Source organism: Narcine bancroftii, chromosome 3 (genome assembly GCF_036971445.1).
Source record: "Narcine bancroftii isolate sNarBan1 chromosome 3, sNarBan1.hap1, whole genome shotgun sequence".
NCBI classification, from domain to species: domain Eukaryota; kingdom Metazoa; phylum Chordata; class Chondrichthyes; order Torpediniformes; family Narcinidae; genus Narcine; species Narcine bancroftii.
Window position 1 is genome coordinate 353024796 of NC_091471.1, and position 21035 is coordinate 353045830.

The 21035-nt window shown below is 44.0% G+C and overlaps 1 protein-coding gene across 10 annotated transcripts in view; it reads left to right on the forward strand.

Annotated features, from left to right (window-relative positions):
- Positions 1-6801: 6801 nt before the first annotated feature.
- rhot1a (ras homolog family member T1a) overlaps positions 6802-21035 on the forward strand; it is a 66314-nt gene continuing 52080 nt past the window's right edge. For 4 of the 10 annotated variants that reach the window (XM_069929810.1, XM_069929814.1, XM_069929811.1 and 1 more), the window contains exons 1-3: positions 6802-7115; positions 12919-12977; positions 19705-19786. In XM_069929810.1, the coding sequence (XP_069785911.1) occupies positions 7079-7115; positions 12919-12977; positions 19705-19786 (178 nt within the window). In that variant the 5' untranslated portion in view covers positions 6802-7078. Of the gene's footprint in view, positions 7116-12389; positions 12507-12918; positions 12978-19704; positions 19787-21035 lie in introns of those variants that run through there. The other 6 variants (XM_069929817.1, XM_069929818.1, XM_069929812.1 and 3 more) reach the window with 5 other exon arrangements.

Genomic DNA, 21035 nt, shown 5'->3' on the forward strand with positions numbered 1-21035 from the left:
TCTGCCTATTTAAAAAAAGGAATATTTTTAAAAATTCCATATAGCATTATCATTGAATCATTTTCTAATATAAAAGGTAATAGATTTTAGCAAAATGTTCAGTCAACGTTTCGGGCATTAACCTTTTATCAAGACTAATGTAAAATAGGTGAAATTGTGCATAGAAAGGGGGAAGAAGCTGGGAGAGGGATGGAGAGGTTATAGAGTATAGAGCAGAAGGTGCGAGAGGCGGAGAGACAGGTAGAAGGAGAAACCATCAGAAAGGGGAGGTGGAGAGAGAAAAGCATACTTGGTATCTTGTGGGATGGGAAGTGATCTGCCAAAGCTGCAGAAAGTAGTGATTGCAGCTCAGAGCATAACACAAACTTCCCTTCCCCTCCAGCTACATCTCCCTCTCTGTGGGAAAGGCAGCCAATGTATTGAAGGGGACATGCGCACACACGCACAATCTCTCTCCTGCTTCCTGGCATCGGGAAGAAGATTCACAAGAATGAAATTGCGCATCAACAGGATCAAAGTTAGAGTGATACCCACAGTCAACAGAATCCTGAATGAACCCACAGCAGGACTTTCATGCAGCCATGCTTTGTACTAGCTGATCTTTTTCCATTACAACTCTGTACAACACAATTCAAATTCTATCTACAAATTTGCTGATAATATCACGGTCTTCAATAGCACGATCACAGACCTCAATGAGGAAGCATTCAGGAGTGAGCTAGATCCATTAGTTGAGTGGTGTCACAACAACAACCTTGCATTTAACATTAGCAAAACTAAGGAACTGATTGTGGACTTCAAGAGGGGGAAAACATGAGAATACAAACCAGTCCTCATCGAGGGGTCAGCAGTGGAAATGGTTAAGAACTTCAATTCCTGGGTGTCAACATCTCTGAAGACCTATCCTGAAGCCTCCATGTCAATAAAATCATGAAGAAAGGTTCACCAGTGGCTATACTTCGTGAGGAGTTTGAGGAATTTGGTACGCCACCAAAAAGTTGCCAATTTCTACAAGTGTACTGTGGAGAGCATTGTCTGGTTGCATCACTGTCTGGTATGGAGGTGCCAATGTACAGGACAGGAAAAGACTACAGTGAGTTGTGAACTCAGCCAGTGCCATCATGGGCATCAGTCTTCACTCAATCAAGATCTCAAGAAAGCAGCCTCTATCATCAAGGACCTTCACAACCCAGGCCATGACCACTTCACACTGGCTGCCACCATCAGGAAGGTGGTACAGGAACCTGAAGACAAACAACCAACAAAAGTAAAACACGAAATTCTGCAGACAATGTGGTTAAAGTAAAAACACAATGCTGGAAAAATTCAGCAGGTCAAACAGCGAGGAAGGGTTCAGAAGGGAGATATATCAGCCTTAGGATAGATCCATACCTTAATGAAGGGCTCAAGCCCAAAACGTCAGTTACGTATCTTTATCTTTGCTATATAAAGGACACTTTTTGACTTGCTGAGTTTCTCCAGCATTGTCTTTTTACCCAATAGTACAAAAGCACCTTCTTTCCTTCCAACATCAGATTTCTAAATGGACAATGAAACACAGGCTCTTCCTTCTTCTTCTTTTGTACTAACTTATTTCAACGTAATTTATAGTAATACTTGCACCAAGATGCTGCTGCAAAACAACGAATTTCATGAACTCTTCATGACAATAAATTCTGATTCGACACTGGAACTGTCCTCTTGACCTTCTCACTTAATATGGTTGTATGAATGTAAAGAGTTCACCTGTGAGACTGATTGCAGAAGAGCCTTTCTCAGGTACAAAGTAGCAAATAAACTTTGAGCTAGATAAGTATTCCAAGCATAAGTATACCTGTTTCCCACAAGGAACGATTCCATCGATTCTTGTCGAGACCTGCTTTCTTTAAAAGCACAAAAAATCCCAATTGCAGCAGATACAAGAATCGTAGCAACAAAAACTACATAATCCCAAACTTGAAAGGCACCATTCCCTGCCATGTTTGTTCCTTTTTCCAAAGGTAAAAGCTCAAAAGAATAGATGAAATCCAATAAAGTTGATAATCAACTGATAAGAAGTCTAAAGGTTTATATTTATACATTCTAAAATTGAACAGCTGATGATTCTTTTACAGTGTGCAACAAAATGTCCCTTCGTTGCGGTTACTGATTGATTATTAGAGTCTAGATTTAGAGGTATTTTAGGATTATTTTTGAATTAGATCTAGGGGTCATTCAGATCTTGAATAAATTTGCAGGGAAATTCTTATCAATGCAAAATAAAATCAGCAATTATTTCATTATTATTTGTTTTGATAGATTCTAATATGATTTTGTTGATAACCTGAGCACTGAAATTTAATCAGAAATGCTAAAGATGCCGATGCCAGAATCTAGAACAGAGAATTGGGTGGCATGGTTAGTACAACGCTGTTATAGTGCCAGTGACCCAATACGAATCCGATGCAGACTCTAAGGAGTTTGTACATTCTCCCCATGTCTGCATGGGATTCCTCGGGTGTTCTAGTTTCCTCCCACTCTCCAAAATGTATGGGGTTTGTAGGTTAATTGGGGTATTTGGACAGCAAGGTCTCGTGGGCCAAAAGGGCCTGTTACCATGCTGTATGTCTAAACTTAAAAAATTTTAAATTTCTGGAGAGTCAGTCAGTATCTGTGGTTAGAAATGTTCAGTCAACGCTTCAGGTGTTAATCCTTTATCAAGATTAATGTAGAATAGGTGAAATTGTGTATAGAAAGGGGGAGGGATGCAGCGGTTATAGAGTATAGAGCAGAAGGTGCGAGAAGCGAAGAAACAGGTAGAAGGAGAATCCACAAGAAAGGGAGGTAGAAAGAGAAAATAAGCATAGGTGTAGGCAAAGAAGATATGGGACAGTGGAATCAGAGAACAAAAATTAGAGAACAATGTTCATGCCAAGGCTGTCCAGGAAGAATATAATGTGTCACTCCTCAAGTTTAAATTGAGCATCACCCTGACAATGGATGAGGCAAAGACCAGACTCTCTTATCCAAATGCTCTCATCCTCTCCTGCCTTCCTAACTTCCCCCTCACCACCTTGCCCATCATCCCATCTCACCTGGTTTCATCAGTCAAATTTGTCTCATCCTTCCTTTTATAAGCTGTTTTCTCTCTACACTTGATCCTGATGTAAAGTACAGATTTACTTTCAGAGTACATTCATGACATCACATACAACCCTGAGATTCTTTTTCCTGAGGGCCAGGCAGAATTTCTACTTATCGGTAGTGCAAAAAACTTGTACTCAAGGAAAGATAACTATTCAAAAGAGAGCAATGTAAACAAAGATAGAAATGTAAACAAATTGACTGTTCAAATACAGAAACTAAATATTCAGTAATAAATAATGTGCAAAATGAGAATCCTTAATCGAATCTCTGATTGAGTTTGTTGTTGAGGAGTCTGAGTATAGCAGCTGTTCCTGAACATGGTTGGTGTGAGACTTGTGGTACCCATACCTCTTTCCTGATGGTAACAGCGAGAACAGAGCGTGTGCTGGGAGATGTGGATCTTTGATGATTGCTACTGCTTTCTGAATGCAACGTTCCCTGTAGATGTTCTCATTGGTGGGCTACGTCCACGACCTTTTGCAGAGATTTATGCTCAAGGGTACTGGTGTTCCTTAACCTGAAATTCCAACCATTTCTTTGATTCCACAGGTGCTGCTTAACCTGCTGAATTCTTACAACAATTTTTTTTGTTTGCAAAGGAAATATGAGATTGTGTTCAGTTTCCAAAAGGCACTCAATGAAGATATCTTCTTTATCAAGCTGTTAGAAGAGACTTTGAACATCAGGTGTACTGGTGCACTGACTTTATTTTTTACTATACTTCCTGTCTGTCTTAGATTGAACGTGGAGTTTTGTCCAATAATGGGATTAATCATTCAAAATATGATTTACTCCAGGCAAACTATTACAAGGCTGGGTTCATTCTCCTTCCCTGCTCCAATTGATCATTGGAGTAAATGATAAGAATGGCGACTTAATCTCCATAGTTGGAATCTTTATTTAATCAGTGGGTACTTAACTGAGAAATCTACTGAATACATTTTTCTATATTTACATTATTTTCTGTACAATTTTTCAACTCCCAGCTGAAGTGCACAAGGTCAATGTCCTCCTAGATTTGATAATTCATTCAGTTGTACACAGATCAGATACTATTTATTGTCATGTAATAAAACAGAAATGAAATATTAGCATATATAACCATATAACCATTTACGGAGCGGTAGACATCTAATAATCAATACTGTGTAAATGTTGACCCCCCCTCCCTATTTTTGAACCCACTGAATTCCCGGTGCCTCAACCATGGATTCTCACCCAGGCCCTGGCTGTCCGCCAATCTGAGCTCCTGATGCCCCAACATCAGGTTCGCACCCAGGTCCCGGAAGCACTCCCATCCAAGCTCCCAGTGCCCTTTCAAGTTCCCCTCCATGCAAGCTCCCAACACCCTAACAGCAGGCTCTTGCATAGGCCCCAGCGCCCATACACCTATCCAAGCTCCATATTTCACCAAGTCAGACTTACCAGCCAATCCTGGACACCAGCCCACCCACCCGAGCTCCCAACTCATCGACATACCACGCTGTCTGTAAGGAGTTTGTACATTCTCCCCATGTCTGCGGGGGTTTCCTCTGGTTGTCCCCATCTTTCAAAAACATCCCGGGGTGGGGGAGGGGGAGGCTTGTAGGTTTGTAGGTCAGTCACTTGGAGGTTTTTGGGTGCCACGAGCTGGAGGGCCAAAAAGAACTATAATTGTGCTATATGTATAAATTAAAAATTTAGATTTAATTTTGCTAAATCTGGGACTTTTACTCTCTTATACAACCAAAGAAACTCAAGAGTTTGAAGCAAAATTTGCAATTGGTGCAAGGATAAAGATCAACGATAACCTTGCAGAAGGGTGCAGCATTGAATTGTCTAATGTCAGGTCATCCTTACCTCCTGGATTTAAGGGGGAGAGAGGCGGGGAAGGAGGGGGAGAGAGGCGGGGAAGGAGGGGGAGAGAGGCGGGGAAGGAGGGGGAGAGAGGCGGGGAAGGAGGGGGAGAGAGGCGGGGAAGGAGGGGGAGAGAGGCGGGGAAGGAGGGGGAGAGAGGCGGGGAAGGAGGGGGAGAGAGGCGGGGAAGGAGGGGGAGAGAGGCGGGGAAGGAGGGGGAGAGAGGCGGGGAAGGAGGGGGAGAGAGGCGGGGAAGGAGGGGGAGAGAGGCGGGGAAGGAGGGGGAGAGAGGCGGGGAAGGAGGGGGAGAGAGGCGGGGAAGGAGGGGGAGAGAGGCGGGGAAGGAGGGGGAGAGAGGCGGGGAAGGAGGGGGAGAGAGGCGGGGAAGGAGGGGGAGAGAGGCGGGGAAGGAGGGGGAGAGAGGCGGGGAAGGAGGGGGAGAGAGGCGGGGAAGGAGGGGGAGAGAGGCGGGGAAGGAGGGGGAGAGAGGCGGGGAAGGAGGGGGAGAGAGGCGGGGAAGGAGGGGGAGAGAGGCGGGGAAGGAGGGGGAGAGAGGCGGGGAAGGAGGGGGAGAGAGGCGGGGAAGGAGGGGGAGAGAGGCGGGGAAGGAGGGGGAGAGAGGCGGGGAAGGAGGGGGAGAGAGGCGGGGAAGGAGGGGGAGAGAGGCGGGGAAGGAGGGGGAATAAAGGGGTGGGGGGAAGATAGGGAAGATGTGACTCGGAGCCCGGGCACGCACGCTGAGGTCTTGGAAGCACATCAACGTGTGACTCGGAGCCGGGGCGCGCACGCTATGGTATTGGGAGCACGTCAACATGTGACTCGGTGGGGAAGGGGGAGAGAGGCGGGGAAGGGGGAGAGAGAGAGAGGCGGGGAAGGGGGAGAGAGAGAGAGGCGGGGGAAGGAGGGGGAGAGAGGCGGGGGAAGGAGGGGGAGAGAGAGGCGGAGAAACGAGGGGGGAGGGAGTGATGGGGAAGGAAGGTGGTGAGAGGTGAGGGAAGGAAGGGGAAGAAAGAGGTGGGGGGAAGGTGGGTGGGAGAGAGGGAGGGGAATCCCAGCAGAGCTTGAGGCGGTGCCTGGCAGATCATAGGGTTGTGGGGGGGGCCCCCGACAGAGCAAAGGGGTGGGTGGGTGGGGGGTAGGAGCCCGGCGGAATGAATGGGTGGGGGGAGGAGCCCGGCGGAGTATAAGGATGGGGTAGGGAGCAGGGAAGGAGAATGAACCCAGCCTTGAGCGTGATCGGGGGGCGGGGGCGGGGGCGGGGGCGGGGGCGAGGGCGGGGGCGGGGGCGGGGGCGAGGGCGGGGGCGGGGGCGGGGGCGGGGGCGGGGGCGGGGGCGAGCTCGACGGAGTTGGGCAGCGGAGAAGCAGGGGAGCCTGGGGATTAGCCCGGCCAAGCGAAGGGAGAGCCTGGCGGAGGTGGCTGGGCGGGGGAGGGAGGGCGGAAGGTCGGAGTCGCCCAGCCGAGTAGGGGGATGGTTTCTTGTAGACCCAGAGGGGCAGGACACAGCTCTCAGCTGGGCAAGCTAAGGTCTTGGGAGCACGTCAACGTGTGACTCGGAACCGGGGCGCGCACGCTGAGGTCTTGGGAGCACGTCAACGTGTGACTCAGAGCCGGGGCGCGCACGCTGAGGTCTTGGGAGCACGTCAACGTGTGACTCGGAGCCGGGGCGCGCACGCTGAGGTCTTGGGAGCACGTCAACGTGTGACTCGGAGCCGGGGCGCGCACGCTGAGGTCTTGGGAGCACGTCAACGTGTGACTCGGAGCCGGGGCGCGCACGCTGAGGTCTTGGGAGCACGTCAGCGTGTGACTCGGAGCCGGGGCGCGCACGTGAGGTCTTGGGAGCACGTCTACGTTTGACATGGAGCCAGGACGCGCACGCACGCAGCAAGCGGGAGGACGGAGCGGGGCTCACGGCGAAGAGAAGGGGGCGATCACAGCGGCGCGGCGACGAAGTGACGGGGGCCGTTATGGCTGGCCTCTGAGAGAGCCCTACAAGGCCGGAGGGAACATCCGCTGCCGGGACCTCTGAATTCCCGCGCCCCGAGTCTGCTGCAGGCGGAGTGGGTCGCAGCAGCTCTCCTGGTCGGGCCCGCGGCCACCAGGCCTGGCGGCGACCATGAGGAAGGACGTGAGGATTCTGCTGGTCGGGGAACGTGAGTGCGGGGACCGGGAGTCGGGTCCGTCCCGTCACAGAGCCGCCCGAGGCCTGGGTCTTTCCACCACACACCCACCGGGATACCCAGGATCCAGGACCGGGTCCGTCCCGTCACGGGGCCGCCCGAGACCTGGGTCCTTTCACCACACACCCACCGGGACTGGCAGGGACGGGGCCGGCCCGTCCCAGGGCCGCCCGGGTCCTTCCAGCCCTGAGGCCTGGGTCAGGTTATGACCTTCCCACGGAAGGCACGGGTTGCACGGTGTCAGACAGAAGCTGCCCAGCAGTTGAACGTGTGAAGGAACCACAGGCACGTTCGGCTCCATTGGAATCAATTGGCATCTCTGGCTTTGCGTTTCTTTCAAGGAATGTTTCTCTCGGTACCTCTGCCCCGGTTCCTCTATGTGGGGGTGGGGTGGGGGGGGGGGGTGTTCTCTGTCAACCTGTCCCGCTTCATGCCATCCCAGTAATACTTATTCATTCCAGCGTGGTCGTGTGTGAAGTGTCAGTGGTGTGACATTTCTTAAATCTAGCCCGTGTGTCACTAGATCGGCATATCTGTGTTTTCAGGTCAACTTTATTGTCATCTGATTGTACTAGTAGCAGCCTGGGTCCTCGGTGCGATAACACAACCAGACATAACACACATGCAGATGCACAATACATGTGCTGGACAAGTATATTTCATATGTACAAATAAATATCGTTACGTGAATATGAGAGTCTTGGATGGGTACTATGAGCAGTTACTTTGGTCGTTCAGCATTCTCACTGCCCGTGAGAAGAAGCTGTTTCTCAGCCCGTTGTGCTTGCTCTGATATTTTTAAACGAGATGAACTCAAGCCCCCCCCCGCTGTGCTTTGAACGTCAGTGGGTGTTGCATATTAAATGGTGCGGCCCTCGAGAGTGTTGTGGAACTGTAAAACTCAAGGTGTTGTTGCATAGTCCCATGAAGGGGAGGACATGTAGACAGGATGGCATGCTTGGTTTCAATGACACATGGGATGTCATGTTACTATTGTACAAGCCACTCGTGTGACTGCACTTGTGTGTGTGGCTTGGGTCCAAAGGGTCCAGAAAACATTGTTACGAGGTCTTGGGGGGGCTTATAGAGAAACTGAGTAGACTGGGAATGCCATTGAGTATGTGAGACTGAGGTGGAATTGTAGTTACATAAAATAATGAGAGGCATATGCAAGGTAAATAGTCATTGTCCTTCCAAGGATAGGGGAGCCTAAAAGTAGAAGGTGTAGATTTATGGTGAAAAGAGAAAGATTTTAAAACTATATGGAACAAGTTGCCAGAAGAATTGATTAAGACGGTATAATTGCAAGGTTTAAAATACATTTAGAATCGTATATGGATGTGAAATATTTAGAGGAATGAATATGGGTTGAATGCAGGCAAATGAGACCGGCTTGGTAGATTTAGTCAACAGACAAGATGGGACGAAGAACTTGTTCCATATTGTGAAACTGTGATATTTACACACCTTAGCCAGAAGATTGAGCGATGGAGATTAATCTAAATAGTAATTATAGCCCTAACCCCAGTTCCCAATTGCTGGCACTGTAACAGCATTGCAGTAACTGCTATCGCTTATGTTCTTCTGTAATTTCTGATCAGTAAGACCTTTTCATTCTCTTTTCCGAACTCGGGGCTTTTAAATTCTTAAAAAGATCAGTTTGTGTTATTGGATTGAGATTGACACTGGAGAATGGAGATCAAAACCCAAGATATGCCTCTTGGATGCTTTGTGAAAATTAAAAGGCATGTGTGGAATGCCTTATTTATATTTTGTCAACTTTTTCTTTCTCAGTAAATTGCTGCTATGCCAAAACTTAGACTGTTGGTCATAATTTGCTGAAAAGATTATTAGAAATCACTGCAATGAACAGAGCATTCATTGGACTTGTATGATTTCTAAACTAGCTGAATGCATATTCAAATCACTGAGGATTTTTTGTGGGGGTAGACAAATATACATCTATCAGAATTAAGGTACAGTACTCATGAAGAATAGTTTTCCAAGCTATGTGAAATTGGTGTTTTAAAATAATAATTTTAAAATAATTTAGATATACAGCGTGGTAACAGGCCCTTCCGGTACATGAGCCCATGCCATCCAATTAACCTAAAACCCCTGTCCACACATTTTGAATGGTGGAAGGAAACTGGAGCACCCAGAGGAAACCCACACAAACACAGGAGAATTTACAAACCCCTTACAGGCAGTGCCTGATTCAAACCTGGATCACTGGCTCTGTAACAGTGTTGTGTTAACCGTGGGTGTAGATTGCAACCATCACTGAGATATTTACAAATATTGTGGAGTATAATATTATTTTTAATTTCACTTTGGTTATTATTTATTAGTTTGCTTCTAATCTGGTTGATACAAGATGAGGCAGACACATCAGACTGCACAAGAACACCAGTATGAGTGGATCTTATTTTGACATACAAGATTAATAATTCTATAGCTGAAATTAAAAAAAGTTTATAGTCATACACATTGCACAATGTACATATGCAATGGAATTGCTTGCTGCAGCCTAACAAGTACTTATAAAGAAAAACTATAATAGTAAGCTAATTAAATTAAATTATACAATAAATTCATAAGATAGATAATAAATATTCACAGTAATCTTAGGACAAAAAATGACTTGCAGTAGTGCATACAGTCCATGATTAGTGCACCAAGGGGAGGTTCAAGAGTCTGGTAGCTGCTCTTGAACCTAGAGATGGTAAGTATCAGTGAGATGAAGTTATGACCAAGATGATGGGGTCCTTTATAATGTTGGCTCCCTTCATGAGGCAGTGCCTCAGATTAATGTCTGTAAAGGATGGAATGTCAGAGACTCCAATGGACCTGGCTATGTTTGCTATCTTCTGCATTCCTGGGCACTTGCATTGCCAAAACAGACTCTGATGCAATCAGTGAGTATACTTTCAACAATTGACAGGTTATCGTTCAGTCACAGACCTTGTACAGGTACACAATCCTTTATCCGGACATTTAAAATCCGGAAAGCTTAAAACCCGGCAAGTGGAGAGAGAGACAGCAGCGCGTCGGGCGGGCGAGTGGGGAGACCGGTGGCGCAAGTTGGGCGGACGAGAGGGGAGACAGGTGGCGCAAGTCGGGTGGACGAGGGGAAAGACCGGCACCGCAAGTCGGGCGGACGAGAGGGGAGACCGGCCGCGTGAGTTGGGGGGACGAGGGGGGAGACCAGCGGCGCGAGTTGGGCGGATGAGGAGGGAGACCAGCGGCGCGAGTTGGGAGGACCGGCGGTGCAAGCCAGGCGGGGTGGGGGGGAGATGGGAAGCATGACTGGAAGGGGGTGGGGGTGGATACAGCAGCACAATTTGGGTGGGCTTAAATCTGACTTTCTGAAATCTGTAAAAATCACTGGTATGGAGGTGTCAATGCATGTTACATGTGAAAACTACAGAGATTATTTATGAACTCAGCCAAAGCCATCATGGGCATTAGTCTTCACTCCATTAAGGACATCTGCAAGAGGTAGTTTTCATAAAGCAGCCTCTATCCTCGAGGACCCTCAGCACCCAGGCTGTGTCCTTTTCTCACTGCTACCATGGGGAAGGAGGTACAGGAACCTGAAGGTGAACACCCAGCGGCAAAAAAACAGCTTCTTCCCCTCCACCATCAGATTTTTGAATAGACAATGAACCACGGACACTACCTCACTTTTGCACTAATTATTTTTAAAAATTAATTTGGAGCAATTTTTCATCTGTAATGCTGAAAATAAAACAACAAATTTCTTGACATGTATTCGTAATGCTAAATTCTGATTCCACATGACTTTTATGGCCCACTTAAATAAAGCAAAAGTAAGACCCAGAATGAATTTATGAAACTTGTGGTACATCTGAAAGTAATTAAGTTGCAGGCTGAAGGGCAGTTAAGAGAAAGACTAGAATTGCACCAGGTGAGGATGTGAGATTTTTTTTCACTAAACAGTGAACATTCAAGTTTATGGTAATGAAGTAGCTTTTATGGTGATTATTTCAGATAGTATATTTAAATTAAATAGTTGCTGTGGTGGGGTTCAAAGCTATATCTCTGAACATTTGCCTTAGTCTCTGGATTGCAACGTGTTCACTATGCCACTGGTTCTTTAAGGCAATAGACTGTCGCCTTTTCTTTGGTGCTGTACTTTGATTTTAATTTAGACAAGCCTGTGCCGTTAAATACCCCTTAACCTTCAACGCCTGTACAGGAGGAAACTGGAGCACCCAGAAGAAAGCCACAGAGGTACAGGGAGAACATACAAACTCCTTACAGACAGTCCAGATTCACACTTGGTTTGCTGTCACTACAATAGTGTTGTGCTAACTGTGTCTGCATGGTGGTAGGAAATTCAGGAATTTGATTTAGCAACAGTGAAATACAGGCAATATTGTGAACTGTTTTTTGTAAGTTAGTACAATGCATCTTAGGGTAAATGGCAAATTATTTTGCCTACCTCTTTAGATGTCATAGCATATAATTTTACTCCTAATGGGATTTACTGGTATCTTCCCGTCAACTTTCCGCTAAAACCATCGAACTACTCATTCATGGTATACTGTTGAGAAATTTGGGTATCGTGTCTTCATTTTGTTTTACTTTCACAAGAAGTTATGTGCCACTGGAAGTCTATAACAAAACATTGTGGCATATATGTGGGCGGCAGAGTTAACTAGTGGTTAGTTCAACACTGTTACAGCGCCAGCAATTAGGACCAGGATTTGAATCCCACGCTGTCTGTAAGGAGTTGGTATATTCTCCCATGTCTGTGTGAGTTTTCCCTGAGTGCTCTGGTTTCGTCCCACCATTCGAAATGTACCGGAGGTTGACAACCGGGTGTAATTGAGCGGCATAGGTTCGTGTGCTGAAATGATCTGTTTCCATAATAAGATTAGATTCAACTTTATTGTCATTGTGCCAAGTACAGATACAAAGTCAATGAAATGCAATTAGCATCTAACCAGAAATACAAGGAATAGTGCTATTTACAAATAACTGTGAATAAAAGCAAACGCTGCAGTGAACAAACAAGTTTAAAAATACTGACAGTACAATATGGGTACATTACTGCTCAGGGTGGTGAAGGAAGGTTCAGCAGGGTCACAGCCTCAGGAAACAAGCTCTTCCTGAGCCTGCTGGTTTGGGAGTGGAGGCTCTTGTAGCGGATGGAAGGAGAGTAAAAAGTCCATTATTAGGGTGAGATGCATCCTTGATAATGCTTTTCGCCCTGCTTAGGCAGCGTTTCTGATAGACAACTGGGTGCTGAAAATCCACTGGGCAGCTTTCACCACCCACTGGAGTGCTTTACAGTCCAATACGGAACAGTTGCCATACCACACTGAGATGCCATAGGTGAGTATTCTCTCAAAGGTACAGCAATTTAAAAAGTAATCAGCATAATGGGCAGAAATGAGCTTTCCTCGTGCTACACAGGAAATAATGGTGCTGTTGCACCTTTTTGATCAGCATGGAGGAGTTCAGGGGCCAAGTAAGATCATCGGAAATGTGGACACCAAGGAATTTGAAATTTGGTACACGTGCAACTGCAGCTCCATTGATGTGAGTGTGTGTGTGTGGCTCCCAGCATGCCTGAAGTCCACAATGATCTTGGTCTGGGTGTTGAGGTGTTGCAGCATTTTGTCACATAACAGTGACTGGAATTATCTGAGAATATTTAAAGACTATCTGCAGGTTATTTTTTGGGATGGTATGGGAGTTACATGACTGTGAATAAACAATAACGTTTTTTTTTTCTTTTGTGCAGCTAAGGTTGGAAAGACATCTTTGATTATGTCTCTGGTCAGTGAGGAGTTTCCTGAAGAGGTATGTGGATTGTTTTTTAATACATCTGCAGGACAAGTATTTATGTATATGAATAAATAAATATTCTTTCAAGAATATGAGTCTTGGATAGTTAATGTGAGCAGTTCCTTTGGTCATCCAGTATTCTCACTGCTCGTGGGAAGAAGCTGATCCTCAACTGGTGGTGCTTGCTCTGATACTCCTGTACGGGAGCAGCTGATAGATGTGTGCAGGGTGGAAGAGGTCTTCAATCTGGTAGATCATGTTGATAGGGGAGGGGAAGGAAACTCCAGTAATCTCCTCTGCTACTCTTATGGTCCTGTGGATTGACCTGATCCATTTCTCTGCAGCAGCCATGCCACAATGATGCAGCTGGCCAGGACGCTCTCAGTAGAGCTCCTATAGAAGGTTGACATAATGGTAGCCGGTAGCTTTGCCTGCTTTAGTCTTCAGGAAGTGCAGTCGTTGTTGTGCCTTCTTGATAAGTGAGGAGATATGTGCCCATGATAGGTCACTAGTTAATTGAACTCCAAGGAACTTGGTGCTCTCCATGCTCTCCACTACAGAGTCATTGATGTGCAGTCATTCCTGGTCCTCCTGTGGTCCACGATCATCTCCTTCATCTATTCCCCGTTGAGTCTCTGATTGTTACTCTTGCACCATATCATGAATTCTTCTACCTCTTCTTAGTAGGGTCACTCATTGTTGTTGTCGATCAGACCAACTGCTGTTTACCTTGCAGAAGTAACTTTTTATGTTACAATCTGGAAAGCACAGCAAAAAATGCCCTGGAATTTGATGGTAACTTTCTCACAAGATTAATATGTACCTGAAATTGAAAGGCTATCAAGAACAACAGGAAAAAAGGAAGCGGGTCTTGGCTCACCTAAAAAAAATTAAAGGCAGATGTAGTTAAATTAAAAAGAGGATGGGTGGACAAGTAATATCGTCTTCATTTGGCTCAAAAGCAAGAGGAGTAATTAATAAAAATACACTAATAATAATGGAAGAGACATTGATTGACCAAGCCAGAAGATTTGTAATGGCGCATTGTAAAATTTATGCAGAATCATGGACTTTTATGAATATCTATGCACCAAATTATGACGATTTCAGTTTCTGAAATATCTTGGCAGGTAAAGGGAGAGTAGTCATCTAGATTGATATATGCAATAAAAACAGAGGCTGATATTATAATATATAGTCAAAAAGAAATAAATAGTATTTTTGGACAATATTGTACGAAACTATAAATCAGAATTATTAGGAGAAAAAATGAGATGGACAAATTTTTAACAAATGCTGAACTTCCAAAATTAGAAGATAGAGAATGAGTTGATTTAGATGCCCCTTTCACAAGAGAAGAAATTGAGAAAGCTTTAGGTGCTTTACAAGTTAACACATCTCTGGGGGAAGAATGTCTTGTGTTGCTGCCCTATGAATCTGGGTTACAAAATATTGAATTCATGGTATGACAAAAGAACAGGATATATTGATGACTGTTATGTGGAGGGATCTCTTGTGTCTTTTGAACAATAAGAAATAAATATGGAATAGCTTTCTTTTGTTTTCTCCAGTTAAGATTGTTCCTAAGAGAAAGATGAGGGCCAAATTTGGATCATTTGATATTAGTGAAATGGAATGAACGATTTGGCTGGGGGAATACACCAAAATTTATAACTAAGAAGTGCTATGCTCTCCAGAATTAAAGTGCAAAATCAAGTTTACAGAGATCGAGAGAGAGATGGGAATGGGGGTTAGGTATTCCAATAATGGAAAGATGTTGGTCTGATTGGTGTTTAGATAGAATGACAATTATAAATGCAAGATACAGATTAGTGCAATAGAATTTCCTACACCAACTATACCTCACACCACATAAATTGCATAAATCAAAATCTGAAATATTGGAGATGTATTTTAGGTGTGGGACAGAAATAAGAATTTTTTTACATGCTATGTGGTCACGTGTGAAGGTGAGACCTTTCTGGCAGGATATTACTGAAATATTAATAAGGATAACAGGGTGGCCTTCGGGCGACCCGGAAGTTTATCTTCTGGGCAACTTTATTGAAATAAGCAGTAAACTAAATAAATTCCAAATTTCATTTGTTAAAATAGCTTAGCAGTGGATAAGAAATGTATCACAATTACTTTAAACCAGGGCACATAGAGAAAAGCCATATGGCCACAGGAAGAATATATGCCAGTGTACAAGACGAACTTTAAAAATGTCACCCCAAAGCCACGGTCATCTTATACTCCAAGTATAAAGTCAGTGAAGTCTCAGTGCTACCCATGCCAAATATAAAATCCTAACTTTAACAGTGAAGTCTCACCTCTTCCCCCATCCACCCAGTCTGTCTGCCATCGGCTCTCTGCAGGTTTTCAAAAGCCTGTTAACGGAGCCGACTGTGGTTTATTTTAAAAAAAGCTTAACGCAAATCTTTAGTGGGTAATTTGTGACAGCATCTCTCCACTGGTCATTGGGATGGTTGGAAAGAATTATTGGGGCACTAAGACTTGGGGTAGTCTTATACAGTGAGTATAGCTCAAAACCTACATTTTAGGTGGAAATTCGGGAGGTTGACTTATGTACTGGCATATACTGTATGCAAACACCTCACAGGCAGTAGTAGAGATTAGAAGTGAACAGTTTCTGGTTCTGTGAGGTGTCAGTGCCATGATAACAATTGTTTTTTTTATAGTTGTGAGGATGAACTTTGGAAAAATAAATGCCATAAAAATGCATTTCAAGGGACTACCTTCTCTACTCACTTTACACTTACGACTGTGTAGCTCAGTATGACATTAACACCATCTACAAATTTGTCGACAATACCACGATAGTAGGTTGTACAAAGGAAGGGGATGAGTCCGCATACAGGAGATTGAAAACTTGGTTGAATGGTGCACCAACAACAATCCTGCACTCAATATCAACAAAACGAAGGAGCTGATTGTTGACTTCAGGAAAGTCTGAGGTATACAATCCAGTGATCATTGGGAGATCAGAGATGGAGAGGGTGAGTTAAATTGAGTTTTTGGGAGTCACTATCTCAGAGGATCTTTCCTGGACCCAATATACCAATGGCATTGTGAAGAAACCATGTCAATGCCTCTACTGCCTCAGGTGTTTGTGGAGGTTTGGTATGGCATCAGAAATTTTGGCAAATTTCTATAGATGTGTAGTGCAAAGCGTGCTGAATGGCTGCATCACAGCCTGGAATGGGGACACCAATACCCCTGAGCATAAAGCCCTCCAAAAGGTAGTGGACACAGCCCAGGACATCACAGGCAAAACCCTCCCCACTATTGAGCACATTTACAGGGAACGCTGCTGCTAGAGAGCAGCAGGAATCATAAAAGACCCTCACCACCCAGCATACTCTCTGTTCTCGCTGCTGCCATCAGGAAAAAGGCATAGGTGCCACAAGACTCGCACCACCAGGTTCAGGAACAGCTGTTACCCCTTCACCATCAGACTCCTCAATGACAAACTCAGGCTCATTTAAGGACTCTTACCTATACACTTTATTGATTTTTCTTTTTTTTCTCTCTGTATTGCACAGTCAGTTTGTTTATATTTGTTATCTGTTTACTGTTCTTTGTTTACATGCTTTGCACTGTGTACAGTTTAGTTTTTGCACTACCACGCCTGCATGATAAAGGAATCTCAGGGTTGTATGTACTCTGACAATAAATCTGAATTAAATTTAAATTAGTTCATTTTAATTTGCATAAATCATATTTGTACTTGCTGATAGAACTTGATGTCTGAATGTGGTCAATCAATAAGACCAATGGAATTAATGTCTTTTCCAAACATTCAGGTTCCTATAATGAAAACAAATTAAGCCTCTGAATAAAAAAAATATGAGCACAACTGGAAGTTGATGGCCTAGGTTTCATGGGGTGGATTGCTGGGGTTCCTGAAATGATTGTGAGCCAGTGCTCATGGCATATATACAGTAAATATAGATTGTTTAGTTGCAAATATAAGTTGTATGCTTATTTGCAAAAAGCTATGCCGAAGAACGGTACAGCCCCGGTAAGTTTTTGAATGGTGGGAGGAAACTGGAGCCCCCAGAGAAAACCACGCAGAAATGGGGAGAAGGTTAAAACTCCTCGCAGACAGCGCAGGATTCTAACCCTGGTCCGTTCCCAGTCGCTGGGAACGCCCCTACGTTTACGATCATCATCTGCAAGTTTGTTCTATGACAGAGCAAAGGAATTAATATTTCGTATAGTTTTTTAATCACAGAAAACAACAGTACAGAAAACAGACCATTCAGCCCTTCTAGTATGGGCCGAAACATCTTTCTGCTAATCCCATCGACCTGCACCTAGTCCATAACCCTCCAGACCTCTTCCATCCTTGTATCTATCCAATTTATTCTTAAAACTTAAGAGTGAGCTTGCATTTACCACGTCAGATGGCACTCATTCCACACTCTCACCACTCTGAGTGAAGTTCCCCCAATGTTTCCCCTTTCTCCCTAAAGCCATGTCCTCTCGTATTTCTCTCTCCTAATCTAAGTAGAAAGAGCCTACTCACATTTACTCCATCTATACCCTCATAATTTTGTAAACCTCTATCAAATCTCTCCTAATTCTTCTATGCTCAAAGGAATAAAGTCCTAACCTGTTTAATCTTACCTGTAACTCAACTCCTGAAGACCCAGCAATGTCCTAATAACTCTTCTCTGCACTCTTTCAATCTTACTGAAATGCTTCCTGTAGTTAGCAACTAAAACTGCACAAAATTACTCCAAATTTAGCCTCACCATGTCTTATACAACCTCCCAATAACATCTCAACTCCTATACTCAATACTTTGATTAATGAAGGCCAAAATACCAAAAGCTTTCTTTTCAACCCTGTCTATCTGTGACACCACTTTCAGGGAATTATTTATATGTATTCCCAGATTCCTTTGTTCCTCCGCACTCTTCAGTGCCTTATCATTTGTCCTTCCAAGTTGCAAGATCTCACACTTCATGAAGTTCCATCTGCCATTTTTCTGGCCCATTTTTCCAGTTGGTCCAGATCTCTCTGCAAGCTTTGAAATCCTTCCTCGCTGTCCACAACCCCTCCAATCTTTGTGTCATGAGCAAACTTGCTGATCAAATTTACCATGTTTTCATCCAGATCATTTATCTAGACAACAAACAACAATTGTCCCAGCACAGATCCCTGAGACACACCACTTGTCACAGGCCTCCAGTGTGAGAAGCAATCATCCACTACCACTCTCCATGCAACCAATTTCTAATCCAATTTATAACCTAGTATGTGAACCTTCTGAACTAGATCCATGTGGATCTTGTCAAAGGCCTTACTGAAGTCCACGTAGTCAGCTTCCACAGCCTTCATCTTTTTTGGTAACCTCAAAACTCTCTATAAGATTGGTTAAACATAACCTAACACACATAAATCCACGCTGACTATCCTCAATCACCCCTTGACTGTTGAAATATTTGTATATCCAATCTCTTAGAACATCTTTCAATAATTTACCTAGTACTGATGCCAGGCTCACCGGCCTGTAATTTTCTGATTTACTTTTGGAGTCTTTTTTAAAACAATCATGATTTGGTTAAATTTAACTTGCATCAATCAATTCATATATTATGAAAAAAAATTCAAATTTAATTTCTCTTGCAATCTATCTGAAAGTAACCTAACATGTAAGTAAGACCTTATAACCAAACCAATCCTTCTAAACAAACCTTGAGAGCTGCTAATGCATGCATCCTGAATGCTCCTTTAGTTTGAGTGATGATGAGCCAGGGAGAACCTTGAGTGCATGCATTAGCAGCACAGAGAGCCCAGCATAAATGGTTCAAGGAGTGCTCCACCTCCCAAACTACCCACTGCCACTTTTCTGTTACATTATTAAGTTGTACATTGCCAAAAGTCTGCCAAAAACTAATGGTAAAATAGATCTGATAAAGCTCATTGATCTGAAATGTTACCCAGTCTTCATGCATTTAAATGTGCACCATAAAAGATTTCAGCAAGGTTGAAAGAGGGCAGAAAAGATTTTCCAGAATGTTGCCTGGACTTCAGGAACTGAGTTACAGGGAAAGGTTAAACAGGTTAGGACGTTTTTTCCTGGAGTGTAGAAGAATGAAGGGAGATTTGATGGAGGTATTTAACATTGAGGGGCATAGAAAAAGTACTTTTTCTGCTGAGGATAGGTGAGATACCCACTGGAGGACATGGGTTAATGGTGAAAGGGGAAAAGTTTAGGGGGAACTTCTTCAGTGAGGGAGTGATGGGAGTATGGAACAAGCTGCCGGCTGAAGTGGTGAATGCAGGCTCAATTTTAACATTTAAGGTGTTTTTTTTTTCATTACAGGTCTTGAAAGGGGCCGGCCGTGTGCCCCATGATGAGTGGGATTGGGATGGGGGTGGGGGGGAGGTGTTGGGACAAATATAGACTTTGGGTATGCATGAGTACACAAATGGCTTTGCTTATTGGATTTTGTAAGTCTGAAAACTAAAATAAAATATTCAAAAATTTGAACATTTAAGAAGAATTTGATCAGGTACATGGATTGTAGAGGTATGGAGGGCTATGGACTGGGTGTAGGTCAGTGGGACTAAGCAGAAAAATAGTTTGGCACAGAATTGAAGGGCCTTATTTCTGCTGTAATGTTGTATAGTTGATAATCATAGACTAGCCTCTGGTGAAGCTATGCCAACTAGCACTTTTTATGCATTTACTTCTTTTTATTAAAAGGTTCCTTTACGAGCAGAAGAAATTACTATCCCGGCAGATGTCACTCCAGAGAAGGTCCCCACACACATAGTAGACTATTCAGGTAAAGAAAAGTCCTGCATCAGATTGCAGCTGAAGTCTTTTTACTAGATTTGAATCCAGTAACAGCTGATATTTTGAGCCTTTGGGGTAGATTTCTCCAAAATCACCATTAAATATCACATTTAATGCATGTATTCTTAATTTAAATAGTTCAGTTATCTTGAGCCTATGAATAGTACACTTGCTTTATTTTATCCCTACTGTCATACTATCCCTACACTCGTTTAAAACAGTAATTCTAAGCATTAACAATAGGCTCACTTCTAAATTGTTTTAATTTAAGCAATGCCAACTGATATTGATATTGTAAAATTAACTGGTAGAAGCAGAATACTTCAAGCAATATAATTTTACTCTGCCTCAGTGTGAAAAATGTTTCAACTTGTTCTATTTGATTAAACTAATTATTTCATCCTGTGAATTTATTCCAATAAAATACTGTTTTTAGTGCATATTGTACAGGCAGGACTAGCAGTATTTTGAGAAGGGTTTTATAATAATGCCACGTTCTGTAACTGAGGTAGTAATTCTGTGAACTTTTCCAGTGAATTGTTTGAGATTTTCATTTTGGATCTTTTACCAGTAAGATCTTGATATACATTTTTCAGATTATATTTGAACAGCCTAAACCTTATTTCTTGAATGATGTGGTGGGTGTCTTTTTGGTGGGCTTGGCTTAATTTATTTGCCTTTTAGAATTTAGAATTTTTTATTTTTAATGGGGATTTAATTATCAGCATTATTACACACACTTTAATTTTCTTCTTTTTTTCCTTTGGCTTGGCTTCGCGGACGAAGATTTATGGAGGGGGTAAATGTCCACGTCAGCTGCAGGCTCGTTTGTGGCTGACAAGTCTGATGCGGGACAGACAGACACGGTTGCAGCGGCTGCAGGGGAAAATTGGTTGGTTGGGGTTGGGTGTTGGGTTTTTCCTCCTTTGTCTTTTGTCAGTGAGGAGGGCTCTGCGGTCTTCCAAGGAGGTTGCTGCCCGCCGAACGGTGAGGCGCCAAGATGCATGGTTTGAAGCGATATCAGCCCACTGGCAGTGGTCAATGGGGCAGGCACCAAGAGATTTATTTAGGCAGTCCTTATACCTCTTCTTTGGTGTGCCTCTGTCTCGGTGGCCAGTGGAGAGCTCACCATATAACACGATCTTGGGAAGGCGAAGGTCCTCCATTCTGGAGACGTGACCTACCCAGCGCAGTTTGATCTTCAGCAGCATGGATTCGATGCGGTCAGCCTCTGCCAT